General features: G+C 37.0%; 1 protein-coding gene across 12 annotated transcripts in view; it reads left to right on the forward strand.

Moving 5' to 3' along the window:
* SPAG9 (sperm associated antigen 9) overlaps positions 1-14680 on the forward strand; it is a 142788-nt gene that overhangs the window by 72990 nt on the left and 55118 nt on the right. For 9 of the 12 annotated variants that reach the window (XM_067714780.1, XM_067714781.1, XM_067714786.1 and 6 more), the window contains 2 exons: positions 781-875; positions 6615-6765. In XM_067714780.1, the coding sequence (XP_067570881.1) occupies positions 781-875; positions 6615-6765 (246 nt within the window). Of the gene's footprint in view, positions 1-780; positions 876-1450; positions 1756-6614; positions 6766-14680 lie in introns of those variants that run through there. The other 3 variants (XM_067714788.1, XM_067714790.1, XM_067714787.1) reach the window with 2 other exon arrangements.

Below are 14680 nucleotides of genomic sequence, written 5' to 3' on the forward strand. Positions count from 1 at the left end.
GTCTCATTTAAATTTTTTCCCTTAAAGTTTTCCCTGATACAAGAAGGAAACAGCTCATTATTTCTGACTCACTGACACAAAGACGAAAGCTGTATTTCTGCAAAACTGTTCTTTAAATGGTGGTAAAAAGAAAATCTTTAAATTTAAAAGTTTTAAAAATGCTTTCATATACCATATCCATGTGATTCTGTATTAATTTTTCCTTGTCTGATACATTTCTTATTTGGGCTAGTTTTAATTGGGGAACAGCCTGATTGATTCTTTTATATTTGATTTGATAGAATTACCCATCTTAACCCATGCATCAGAGTTCATCTTTTTGTTTATTTGAAGTAAATAACAGTTTCAAATTGATTTACATACTTCTTAATTTTGTATATGCATGCATGCCAAGTAAAATTTTCACAACAAAAGCATACTTAAAAAATATATATTTATTTATTTATCTGGCCACACTGGGCCACTGCGGGATCTCAGTTCGCCGACCAGGGATCGAACCCTGGCCACAGCAGTGAAAGCGTGGCCAGGGTTCAAAAAAATTTTTTTGCTATGCTAAGCAAGATGTTGGCTACTTTTGCGGACACTAGCATCCTTAAATGTAAGCATTTGCATATTCCTTTGCCGTTAAAAGAAAATTTCATCCTTAATATTCTTTTACATGGAACTGTAGTCTGATAAATAAGAAATTTATATTAAAAGGTTTCCCTTGCTAAAACAGTATGTTTTTATTCCAGGTATTAGTCTTAAAATTTTGTGTATTCTTTTCTTTCTTCAAAATAGATGATCCATAATTATATGGAACACTTAGAAAGAACAAAACTTCATCAGCTCTCAGGGGGTGATCAACTAGAGTCCACAGCTCATAGTAGAATTAGGTAAGCTTTTTAATACATTTTTGCCTTGGGAAAAAGGGAAATAAAATAATCTGTTTGTTTCTGTTTCTCTCTGTTCTTTAATCCTGGAACAATAGTTAAGCTGATTCAAAAAGCTCTCTACTGTAGTTGGAATGCTACCGGAGAGAGTAGCATGGAAAAACAGAACAGCTTTCACTAATGAAGAGGTAAATTGTGAGCCATGCTATATGGCAACATATCGAGGTATTTTGATTGATTTCTGATATTTAATGAAGATTACACTAGGTTTAAAATTGTCTGATTTGTGAGAATGCTGAAAATTTTCATTTCTCCTGTATAATTGGTTTAAAAGTCCTTTTTGTTACAGAGAGGCATGTTTGAAAGGGTTAGTAGCTAAGACTTCTGTTTGATGTAGGAGTGTGAATAAATTATGTAGATCTCCAAGCCCTGTAGCCAATGAGCTAAGCCAGGACTCTTAGTGGAGAGGAAAACAGTTAATAGGCTTGCCGTTGCTCTGGATTGCTGCATAAATGCTAGGAGCAGCAGCTCTATGGTTATGAGGTGGGGAGAGCGGGATGACGTCATCGCTTCGGAGCTGCTGCAGGATGGAGTGGAAAGCTGCTGCTGATGGCATTGTTTTTGTGGCAGCAGCTGAATGACAGATCCTCACTACAAAGATACCCCTTTGGCCCCCGTGTAGGCCTCCTGGTTCCGGTGTTTCACCATGCCAGCACAGCGCCATGAGTCCTGGATGCATGCTGCTGTTTGTGTTTGGCTTTGTTGGCGGGGCGGTGGTCATTAATTCTGCTATCTTAGTGTCTCTCTCTGTTTTGCTGCTTGTGCACTTTTCTATTTCTACCGGAGTGCCAGCTCTGACGCAGAACCTACCAAGGATACTCAGGTACTTTAGTCTCTCTTAGAAGTCCCTGTTTAGTTGGTTTTTCTTGAATTTTTAGCTTCACGGGTCTTCTTTGTAACCATTTCTGTTGCAGATTGAAACAATGGAAAATGGATTGAAGCTGAGATTTCATTTCTTATTTATAGTAATTTATGGGCTGTCACTTAGGGATACGGCTTGGTGTTTGGAAAGCACCGACTTAAGAAAAAGATTTTCAGATTGTACTTATACACAAGTACAAGATCAGTGTGGTCTTGTTTTAAGCAGTGTTCAAAGAGTAAAGGGAGAGCAGGAGTCGAGCATTGGGTCTAAATTTGCACAGTCTCTTCGTTTAGTATCTGAATATTTAGGAGCAAATAATCTTTTATGGTGGGACTTGTAGTTGATTAGGCACAGGCCATAGGTGTTTATTTTGTTCCAACTATCCTTTGACTGATGGAGGTTCAGGCATCCTTTTTGCAGTTTTTGCAATTTTTGATAGCAGCTCATGGGAACTGACAACTTAAATATTTTCTTTCTAAAACAAAATATATTTTAAAGCAAAAGGATTTAAACCTTTTAGGGCAAGGAATTCATTTTTTTCCCCCAATTATTTACACATCAAAGTTATGAAAGCTTTACAGAGCCTATTCACTATTGTTTTGTCAGATGTTGCCTTTTCTTTGTAGACTTGGGTGACAAATATCCATGCCCGCTTGTGGGGGTTAGTCATTAATCTCTGTAGCTTTTCTGCTCTTCACTCTACTTGCACGCTCTAAGAACCATCTTCTGTATTTTAGAGATTTAATGTTTTGGTTTCTTTTGTTTTCTAACTCATCAAACTAAAATTGATTTGTTGAGATTTTTGCTTTGTGCATCGTTTTAAATGAGGGTTCATAGTGTATAGCTTTTTATAAGTGTTTACTTAAAACTCAACTCCTAATTGTGGACTTAAAGTAGTAAATTCCCTCAATGTGTTCTTTTTTTATTCATAGGTCCATTCATGTTCAACATTAGTTTAAGGTCCAAAAATTAAATTTCAACTATGGTCTTAAAACTAGGTACTTGGTCATTTTTTTTTCCCTGATTTTATAAAAATCAGGAGCAAATCTTATTACTTGTGTATATTTTAATACATAAAGGATTTGTATGTATCTATATATAGGCTTTTAGGAAATTGAAAAATACCTTGACTCAAGAATATTTAGACTATTCAAATAAGATTAGTCTTAAAGGGCTGGCTTAGGTTTCCGTTCCATTTAAGATGCCAGTGCTGTGCTGTGCCATGCAGTGCAGTGTTGTGCCATGCAGTGCTGTGCAGTGGGTGAGAGGTTTGGAGTCAGACTGCCTGGCTACAAACGCTCTGCCACATGCGAGCTGTGGGGCCTTTGGCAAGGTGCTTACTCTCTGTGCCAGAGTTTCCTCCTCTGAGGTTCTTACCCCATTGGGTCGTTTTAAAAAACACGTGAGATGATTATTTTGTATTCAATCAGTCGCAAGATATATTGTAAATTAAACAAGTAAATAATTTTCATAGTCACTTATATCTACTACATTTTTAGCAAAACTATTTTAGCTCTAGCTGTTTTATTCATAAAATAACTTACGATTAAATTCAAAAAGTTCCTTGACATAAAAGTTGCTGTTGATCTGATTGAAGAAAGTCTTCCATATTCAGTCTTTAATATTAAGATTAAATTGTCAAGAAACAGGTAGCTCCAAGGAAAGTACATGGGTCTTGAAGTCAAAACAGGCCTGACTTTGAATCCCATTTCTGCTGATTACTAGTGCCTAAAGTCTCTGAGTGTCACTTTTCCTAATCTGAAACCAGGGAAAATAATTCCTATTTCCTTATGAGGATTAAATGAGATAATGTAAATAAATCATCCATCTGAGTGCTTGCCACATGGTGGGTGTTGAACAAATGTAACCTTTTTACTGTTCTTTATAATATGAACAGTAGATTTTATTAATTATTATTTGTTTTAAATGGGAATAATAAAGCTGTTTCAAAACATATTTGCAAAGTTATTTATGCACATAAGGTAACATTTAAATAACCAATTTAAAAATGGATATATGGCAGTTTTTAAAAATATGTAACAAGGATTCTGATAGCTGATGATAGCTTTGTTTCTAGGTAGTAATGCATTATTGAAACACCTGGGCTTTAAATCTGCCACTTGATATTTTCCCACATGTATTTCATTCTTTGGTTTCTTTTGTGAGTTTTACTGAAGCGTTTAATATATAGAGTATCAAACATGCATACCAATATAGTACAGGACTAATGTTCACTTTTCAGCGTTTCCTTTTGAAAAAAGGACTCTACTTAACGTGCATAATTACATGTCCTTCTCCCTCCCCGCCAAGTCTTACGTAGTTTATCAGTAAAAAAAAGGAGAGAAAAGATGTGTGTAGTAATACAATTTTTCCAGAGTTGGAACAGTGTAACCTACAGCATCATTGACCCTCTTGACAGCTATCAGTCTCTGAAGAAAAATTCCCTCCCTGTCAAGCAGTTTCTGAAGGATAAATATAAGCAGTACAAAGGTTTCAATTCTACTTATATTTTGGATTGTAGAGTTAGTATTTAACAGGAGTAGGAAAGTAAAACTTGGACCCACAGCCGACTCCTTCCCCCAACTTTTCCAGTATTTAACATGTGTGAAAATGATTGTGTTGTCATTCATAAAGGAAGATAATTGTCATGACTGGCCTGCATTTTGATTATCATTGGCAGTGTGATGAATTCGAATGAAGTTTGTATTGTCTTTCTTTGCACTTGGGGTTAGAGAGCCTTCCATCTGATTAAATTCCTGGTCACTTTTTGCTAAAGTCATTAAGATATGTTAAAAAACAATAAGTAATCTAGTAGCTCTTAGACCCTTAGATTTTCAGTTCCCAAAATACGTTCCCCACCCAAAATTTCCAATCGTTGTCACCATCATTTGGTGAAATAAAGGGCATTTTAAAATCAAGCAGAAAAGATGTGGCAAAGGGGTGAATCATTCTCAAGAAAGAACAGGTTCTATGATATGTGGAAGCATGTATGTGTATAACGTGTTCTGTGTTATCCAGTAAGGATATAATAAATAATGCCTCTTCGCTGTGGACTTATGACAACTTTCTTGCTGAACCAGCATTTGGGAGTAACTGGTAGAAAGAATAGCCGACTACTTTGTTATTTGGTTGTTCTGGCAGGTCGTGGAGACAAACTTAGATTTGGTTTTAAAATCTAGCCTTTTATTATGCTGCCTACATGCGTTTGAATTTTCCTCCCAAATCAAATAGGAAAAGTACCCCAAGTGTGAAGAAGTTATAAATAATTAACTCTTGATAGAGAAAAGTCCTGTTCTATTTCCTTGTGCCTACAACTTTAATAAAATGCAGTCCCTCAACCCTTTTGCTTCACCTAATCTTTAAGGAGGTGTTTGACAGTTGTACTGATCCTTTCTGATTGTCATTAGGAATGAAAGCAGTGTACCCTTTGTGTTCAGTGAGGGCACATTTCAAAAGTGGCTTAAGTTTCTTGGTATGAAAATAAGCTTACAGAATAAAGACTTATTTAGAAAAACTGAATATTTTCCAATTTATTTATATTACTTATTTATAACCTCAGTGTTTCTGTTCTAACTTACATTTTTTACCAGCAGCACTATGGTTCCTAGAAGCTCCAAACCTTTGGTGTCTCATTTCTTGCTAATTTCCATTTGAGTTAATGACCCAGGATGACCCAGGCTTATTTCTACCCTCTAAAAGTCCTTTGCATTAACAAAGGATGTGTTTCTTGTTAAAATTCTATTATTAAAATTGAAACTCTTGTTCACTGGAATTTCCCACAAAGCATTGGAAACTCTACAGTCTTTCATAGAATTTTTTGGCCTCCTTGTTTGGAGAAACTGACAATTGTTTTCTCATACATAATGTGGTGGAAAGGGTCTCATATATTGGTTCTGTAGAACAATACAGCTTTCCTACTTTAGGGGATAAAACTCTGAAAGCGCGCGCGCACACACACACACACACACACACACCCTAAAAGTTGAGAATTAATGTTTTATTCAGAGACATTACTAAGGACTATAGCCCAGCAGGGCAGCCTCTCAGATAGCTCTGAGGAACCGTCCCAAACCGGCAAAGGGAGGAACCAGGATATATAGGAGTTTTTGCTGAGAAAAATAAATAGATAATAAACAACATATAGTGGAACATCAAAAGATTTCTGCTAATCACAAAAGACAGACATCTCAAGTTAATGATTTTAATGCTTTTCTATGTATGGGAACATGCAGGAGTCTGGGCTCATTGAAATTATTCCTTTGATATACGTCTTAACTATCTAGGGTCAGTATACTGTTTTTCTCCATCCTGAATTCCCTTCAGGGCCCTCCATCAGGGCTGGCTGCAGTGGCTGATGGCTGAATGGCAGGCAACGTTGTTTGTTTACTGAAATGGCAGGCAACGTTTTTTTGGTCCACATGTTCTTTTTACCATTTAATCAGTAGCCCTGATTTAGACCATATATTGATTTTCCTCTAGGCAGAAAAGAGATACCCTGAAGAGGCATGGTAAATATCTAGGGATTAACATGAGGAATTGGGAAGTCTAAAAGCAGGAGTTGGGGTAAGGGACTCATCAGTAACTTAATAAGATTTCCTAAACTATATTTTACTACCTTTCTTAGTTGATTCCCTGGGGCTAATTTAGCTTCTGAGACTCTGTCCTTTCTCTTTGGTAAGTCTGCTTGTTCAGATAGGCAGACAGAATTATTTAAGAGTGATAATTCTGGAGCAGTGACAGCCCAGCCTTATTACTTACAGTCATGATGAATAACAGTTAAAAACGAATTAATGCTTAATTTTTCTCCCCTCTCCAAATAGAAAAGAACGCCCTATATCATTAGGGATTTTCCCATTACCTGCTGGAGATGGATTGCTTACACCTGACACTCAGAAAGGTGGCGAGACCCCTGGATCAGAGCAATGGAAATTTCAGGAGTTAAGTCAACCACGTTCTCATACCAGCCTGAAGGTAAGCTTTATTCTGTGAAAACCTTCAGTTTGTGTTTTATAAGCTTTCTTATCCAAATTGAAGTGCTAGACAGCCAGAACATAATAAAATGAAATAGTATGTACACATTTTTAGTTCGTAAAACAGATGCTTTTTTTAAATTGGAAATGAGCTCTTCCCAAGAGTTTTAGTTTTTTATTATACTTTTGCAAGTTATATAGGAAAACAGAGTCAAGCTTTGTTACATCTTGGTTGTCATACTAATGACATTTCTATTTGATTTAGGCTATTTCTACTTGATTTACATTATATGAATTTAGGATGGGGTGAGCAGTGAACCGAAAATTATTGCCAACTGAAATCCTTGGTTCACTGTTAGGAAGCGTCACAATTTAGTAGGGCTTCACTTAAAAAAAAAAACAAAAAAAACCCATGATACTTTCCTCAAAACCTTCATAAAGCAATATCCAAAAGTGCATTGTGTTTAGCTAAAAAGGCCTGGTGTTAGTTCATTATAGATTTATGTTCTTGACCAAGATCTTGTCACCAAATAAGTTATAAATATAAATAATAATATATTCCAAGAGTGGAGATATACTAATAATTGAAAATAATTGAAGTTATAGTGTATATCTTATAAAGTGCAATATTTATAAAGGGAACACTGATTATAAAGGAACCTTGTTACATTAGAAAATTGACTCTGTCATAAAACAAACAGGCCACCTACAATGAATACAGGTGAGTTACTTACGTCTTTATCTCCTTTTTCTGGTCTCTTTTTCTCCAAATTACTTATCATGGTTTAAGTACTTATATAGATAGCTCTTATGATACTTCTAAATTACGAAGTCATTTACTTATTTACTTTGTTTCTCTCCAAATCCATGCGGTTTGTTTAGTGCTGTATCCCTAGCACTTAGAAAAGGTGTCTAGCACATAATCGTCACTCAGAACATGTCTGTCAAATGAATTATTTGTTTTAGATGTTAGAAAGACTCTTTTGAAGATAATATAAATGGTCTGTTTTTCAGCTCTAGTAGGTAGAGGCATTTAGAATCATTCCATTGACCTCTGAAATGTGCTCAAAACAGTAAACAGTCAATAAATATTTCATAGCTTTGCTCTCACTGAAAAGTATTTTTAACAGTAGGCCTAACCTCACCTTTTTATCATTCTCCTTTCTTTTTTGCTCACTTTATTAGAAGGTAATTATGCAGCTGCTCAGTGTCCACAGTGATGCCACTAGGAAGTTTTCTCATCTTACCCCTATGGCCACACTGACTTTTTTAGCCTGCCTGTTGGTTTAATAGATCTTCCAAAACACCCAGCTCTCAATCGCCTACTTGCCATGTCCCTTTCCCAAAACAAAATTAAGTAGCAGGGATACTTCTAGGACATCAAAAATGTATACCATATGGTAACTGTATTTTAACTACTATCCAAAAAGATACCTTAAAGAGAAGATTGTTATTTAATCCAGTCCTATATAGTATACCTGAAATCTTCAGGTATACTATACGATTTTATATAAGGGACTTGAGCATCTAGATTTCGGTATGCACAGGGAGTCCTGGAACAATCCCCTGTAGATACCAAGGGACAGCTGTACTGGAAAATCTGCCAGGACTCATGCACCTAGAAAAATATACAAGTTGTTCTTAAAAAGAAGTATTTGTACATATTATTCCTTTACTTATTGTATTTTTGTGGGGGAAATCAACAAACAAACAAATAAATGAAATCATGGAATTTCAAGTAGTGTTATGTACTATTTTTAAAAAGCTAAGTAAGGGGCTAGAGAGTAATTAGTAAGGAGGAGTGCTTATTTTAGAGTGATGAAGGAAGGCCTCTTGGAGGTGGTGACTTGTGCCCTGAAATGAAGAAGGTACAGGTGCATGGAAAGGTCCAGAGGACTGTGTGTTTCAGGACGATCAACTAGCATCTGTAAAGACCCCGAGGTGGGGACAAACTTTGGTGTGTTTGAAGAATGTTTTTTTTTCTCTTCATCCCATTCCTCTGAGACTTCAGTGCTACCTACTGCACCAATGTGCCTTTTTTCACGGTTACCCAAAATATCCATCTCTCTAAATAGTATGATGGGGACTTCCCTGGTGGCACAGTGGTTAAGAATCTCCCTGCCAATGCAGGGGACACGGGTTCAATCCCTGGTCCAGGAAGATCCCACATGCTGCAGAGCAACTAAGCCTATGAGCCACAACTACTGAGACCTCGTGCCACAACTACTGAAGCCTGCATGCCTAGAGGCCATGATCCACAACAAGAGAAGCCACCACAATGAGAAGCCTGCATACCACACAAAGAGTAACCCCTGCTCGCCGCAACTAGAGAAAGCCTACACACAGCAACGAAGACCGGACACAGCCATAAATAATAAATAAATAAATAGTGTGATGGAAAATTCTCATCCCCATCTTGCCTTGTGGCAGCATTTGACACATTTGAATACTTTCTGCTTTTTTTATTAATAAAATTTGTCTTTCCAACTTAGTTTTCTTCTAATTTTATTTTTTAATTGTTTTTCATCATTCTTTTGTAAAAAAATTTATTTTATTTTTGGCTGCGTTGGGTCTTTGTTGCTGCGCACAGGCTTTCTTTCTCTAGTTGTGGTGAGCGGGGGCTACTCTTCGTTGCGGTGCACGGGCTTCTCATTGCGGTGGCTTTTCTTGTTGTGGAACACAGGCTCTAGGCACATGGGCTTCAGTAGCTGTGACACATGGGCTCAGTAGTTGTGGCTCGCGGGCTCTAGAGCGCAGGCTCAGTAGTTGTGGCGCACAGGCTTAGTTGCTCCGTGGCATGTGGGATCCTCCCGGACCGGGGCTCGAACCTGTGACCCTGCATTGGCAGGCGGATTCTTAACCACTGCGCCACCAGGGAAAGCCCACTTTCTGCTTCTTGAAATGCTTTCTTCACTTTGCCCCCGGGATACTTCTCTTTCTCTTTTTCTCTTTCTCTTTCTCTTTCTCTCCCCCGCCCCCCTCCCCCTCCCCCTCTCCCTCTGTCTCCCATCTCCCCCTCTCCCTCTCTCTCTGGTTTTCTTCACAGGTCCTTTTCCATTGCTGCTTCTGCACCTCTAAATGTTGTAGTTCTCTAGGGCTTAAATTTCAGCCCTCTCCTCTACTTAATGTGGGTAGCTCAAGTTTCATGTCTGTAAATACCATTCACCCATCAGTGTTCACAAGTTTGAATTTCTGACTTTGACCCCTTTCCTGAACTCCACACCTGTGCATCCTTTTCTATATAGTTTTCCCACATACATTATTTGTATCCTGCTTAGGTTACCACCAGTAGAAGTATTCTTTCAAGGCCAATCTAAATGCCACAGCTTACATGAAGCTTCACCTGACACCTTTTGATGGTCCTCAGATCGAGTTTAGAGATCAGTTTAAGGCAGAAAGCAGAGGAATTTTATATTGTATCATTAACAGAAATTTCTTAATGGGGGGCTACTAGCAAAATTGGTAAAAAGGAACTTATGTTAAATGACATTTTCTGTTGAAAATGTATTATAAAAATGCTAGGGTGGAAATGGGCAAAAATGTTAAGGTAAGGTTGTTCATCCAACTGAATTATATTCACGAAGGAGGAAACAGAAAATGTATATTACTCAAGAAAGGTGGTTGTGGTGGGAGGACAGTGAAAAGATGTTTTCAGTTGGCAGGGTGAAGGGAAAAATACTCTTAGAAGGCGCGAGACTGGGTTGTTTGTGTGCTTAGAAGAGGAGTCCGATAGAAAAAAATTGAAAACAACGGAGTGAAGGGCAATGAATGATACATCAGAATTATTGAGGAAGGGCCAGGGGAAAGGGATCACATATCCCATCTGCCATTAAAATCTACTTTATTGACAGGACATCTCAGTTTTTCCTCATCTTTTGCTATTACAAGCAATGCTGCATTGAATAACCTTGTACTTAATTTAGTACTTGTATTTATAATTCCCATAAGTGGGATTGCTGGATTAAAGCATGTATTTAAGATTTTGCTAGATATCACCAAATTGCCTGCCAAAGGGATGGTAGCTGTTTGTATTCTCACCAGCTATGTTGTATAAGTTCTTCATTGCTTTACAAGTTTAGAGTTCAGATATCTCTCCCTTGTGCCCAAATATAGAAAGAGAACAAAGTGTTTTAAATATCATTTAAAATACCCTACACATAAAATTTTCATGCTGTTTTCTAGACCTTGGTTAGTATCACTTTGGCAATGATTTCATAGATTCCGTCTAGTTTCACATGTACACATACATATGTATATATACACCTATGCATGTATATGCACCTGCGCATGCCTAAAGACGTGTGTGAGTATACACATATGTATATATACTCCGAAAAAGTATTATTTTTTCCTTTAGAGTCTCCTGGGTTGTTGGTTATTAGTAGAATGTGACTTTTAGAACTGAGAAAAACAATTTTAGCTAAAAAGCAATTGGATTGATACCTACTTGTGAAAGTTTTAAAGAGTACTTTTGAAACCACATGACTTGAAATACTTCAGTGGAACTGCTGTGAGAAGGTCTTGTTAGCAGGGTTTGGTATATAAAGGCAGTGGTCAATGTGTGCTGCATTCGTCAGGGAACGTGCTTAGCATGCAGAATGGAAAATTTCTGAACAGAGCCAGCATTATTGTTTAGAAGAATTTTCCATCCTCCTCCATTTGTGTTAAATTGTTCCTATTTCTTTAGTTTTCCCAAGCTTGAATCTCTATAGTAGTTAAACCTTATTCCTGTGTCTTTTGTGATTAAAGATCCTGTTGTAAAACGCATGTGTGATTTTAAATTTCCAAACAGTTAAAGCTCTTGGTTTGTTTTGTTTTTAACTTTTCATTTTGAAACATTTTAGACTTATAGAAAAGTTGCAAAAATAGTACAGAAGGAACGATACCCATCACCCACCCAACATTGGTATGTTAACTAACCATGGTAAGATTATCAAAACTAAGAAATTAACATTGGTACAATACTATTAGCTGAACTACAGACTTGTATTCAGATTTTGCCAATGTTCCCACTACTGTTCTTTTTCAGTTCCAGGATGCAATCCAGGATCCCACATTGCGCTGAGTTATGTTTCCTCAGTCTCTTCTAACGTTTGACGGTTTCTCAGCCTTTCCTTGTCTTTCATGACCTTCAGGCTTAAAGAGTACTGGTTAGTTATTTTGTAAAATAGCTCTCAATTTGGGCTTCTCTGATGATTTCTTATGATTAGATTGAGGCTATATATTTTTGGCAAGAATACTGTAGAATGCCGTAGTGGTGATGTTAACCTCGATTGCTCGGTTCAGCTGGTGTGTGTTGGATTTCTTCACTGTAAAGTTACTGTTTTTCTGTTTATAATTTAATTAATATCTTGGTGGATATATTTTGAGACTGAGCCAATATCCTGCTTCTCCTCAAACTTTCATTTACTGATTTTAATGTGCATCAGTGAATCTTACCTACAATAATTATTACTGTGGTGTTGTAATGCTTATTTTCTATTTTCTTCATCCTACATTCATTAACTGTAATTCTTTGGGGAGGGAGAGCTGCTCACTCCCTCCCTTCTTTCCTTCATATTTGAACTCAAAGGTATTATTTTGTTCTGTAGGTTATCCAATGCTATTACTATTTATTTATTAATTAATTTATTTATTTAGGCTGCTTTGGGTCTTCATTGCTGCACGTGGGCTTTCTCTAGTTGTGGCGAGCGGGGCCTACTCGTCCTTGCGGTGTGCATTGCGGTGGCTTCTCTTGTTGTGGAGCACTGGCTCTAGGTGCGCAAGCTTCAGTAGTTGTGGTGCACGGGCTCAGTATTTGTGGCTCGTGGGCTCTAGAGTGCAGGCTCAGTAGTTGTGGCGCACAGGCTTAGTTTCTCCCCGGCATGTGGGATCTTCCCAGACCAGGGATCGAACCTGTGTCCCCTGCATTGACAGGCGGATTCTTAACCACTGCACCACCAGGGAAGTCCCATTACTATTTATTTTGTTGCTCAGAGTGTTTCAGCCTTGGACATCAGGAGCTCTTCCAGGAGTCTTCCTATACCCTTTCGACATGCCCATACTCTTTTGAGTCCTTCCTTCCTGACACCATCAGATGCTCCAGCCTCTTGCATTTTCCCTGCCCCTGCTGTGCAGTCAAGTGCTTCTCCAAGAAGCCTTGGTTCTGTTTATTGTAGAATGGTATTTAGGAACCAAGATCTAGGCACTAAATGTGCTTACTGGTTGGAATGTGATTGCTTCTAGGCCCTTTCTTCCGTTGATGCTTATGTTGGGTTTTTCCATTAGTTTATAGTATACATTATCTCCTTTTGGATTTTTATATTAGTGTTTACAGTAGGGTAAAATAAAAATAGAATTTTAAGAAAAATGGATTATATGTTGTAATATTTCAGGTTGGTTTTGCTGGGGACAGAGGGTAAGGAATTTCTTCTATAACTTCGGTTTTTATTTACAAACTTTCCCACTCACATATATCCTCATTAGATAACTTCAGGAATCATCCACAGCGGACAGTTGCAGTTTGAAGGGAAAAGGGAGTTAAGATTTACTCTTCTTAATATTTTGGTACTTGCCCATTCATTTTTATTGAGGTATAACTGACAAATAAAATTATAGGATACATACTTACTCCCCTTTTAAACTCTTGCTTAGAGAAGAGGCAGTGGAATTAGTTCTTTCTTAGTGGGTGTTAATCAATGAGATTTTTTTCCTCTTTTTGGCATATTTATGGTGTTGTTTATTGACCAAGATGCTAGTGTATGTTGAGAATGAAAAATGGTAAAACTCCAAATAAACAACACTATTTAAAAACGATGGTATTTAAAGCTTATGTTTCTAATGTGACTTTTTTTTGAAGTAATTGGCACATGAGTATTTATTACTATTGATATTTAATGTTTAAACAAACTCTTGGAATAAGAAAAATAGCTCTAAGTATTTCCTGTTGAAGAAAAATTACCTTGCTTTTTGCATTAAAAAATTTTGATGCCTACCAGGTCACACACAATGCCAGATGCTAGAAATGTTGTAAAGTTGCTCAGAGTCCAAATATTTTAGGAAGTAGGCTTAATAATTTTTTTTTAAAGTCATATTAATAATGTTTCACAATCAAATAATATCGAAAATCTAGAGTAAAAATGTATAGTTGTCCAACTCTAAATTCCATTCCTTTGCCTCAGTCATTTTGAATAGTTGGTATATCATTCATACCCTTTTCTTTATATATGTACATAGATAATACATACTCATGTATGTCTTTGTAAGGTAAATGGTTTTAGGGACTTAGTCCAGGTGGTTAAGACTTAACCTTCTAATGCAGCGGGCGCCAGTTTGATCCTTGTTTGGAGAGCTAAGGTCCCACATGCCTTGTGGCCAAAAAAACCAAACCAAAAAAACCCAGAAGCAATATTGTAACAAATTCAATAAAGACTTTAAAAATGGTCCACATCAAAAAAAAAAAAAAATCTTAAAAAAATAACCCAAAACGATAAATGGGTTTATGCTCTAAGTATTTCCTGCAGCTTGCTTTTTGTTTTTCATTTTAAAATGTTATGTTCACAATCTTTTCATTTTTATTTAGAGAGTTATTTACCTAGCTTCTGATGAAATGATAGTTGAGAAGAGTTGAAGATGAGAATCCAGAATCAAAGATCATGTAAACAGATATTAAGGGAGAGGCAGTCTGGTTTGTATAAAGTGAGTCATGCTGTAGATAAAATGGAATATCATCCAACTATATAACAGAATGAAATCTTGCCATTTGTGACAACATGGATGGACCTAGAGGGTATTATGCTAAGTGAGAAAAGTCAGACAGAGAAAGACAAATACCATGTGATTTCACTTATATGTGGAACCTCAAAGAACAAAAGGAACAGGCGTAACAAAACGAACAGACATAACAGAAACAGAAACAGACTCATAGGTACAGAGAA

This window comes from Pseudorca crassidens, chromosome 19 (genome assembly GCF_039906515.1).
Source record: "Pseudorca crassidens isolate mPseCra1 chromosome 19, mPseCra1.hap1, whole genome shotgun sequence".
In the NCBI taxonomy this organism is placed as follows: Eukaryota; Metazoa; Chordata; class Mammalia; order Artiodactyla; family Delphinidae; genus Pseudorca; species Pseudorca crassidens.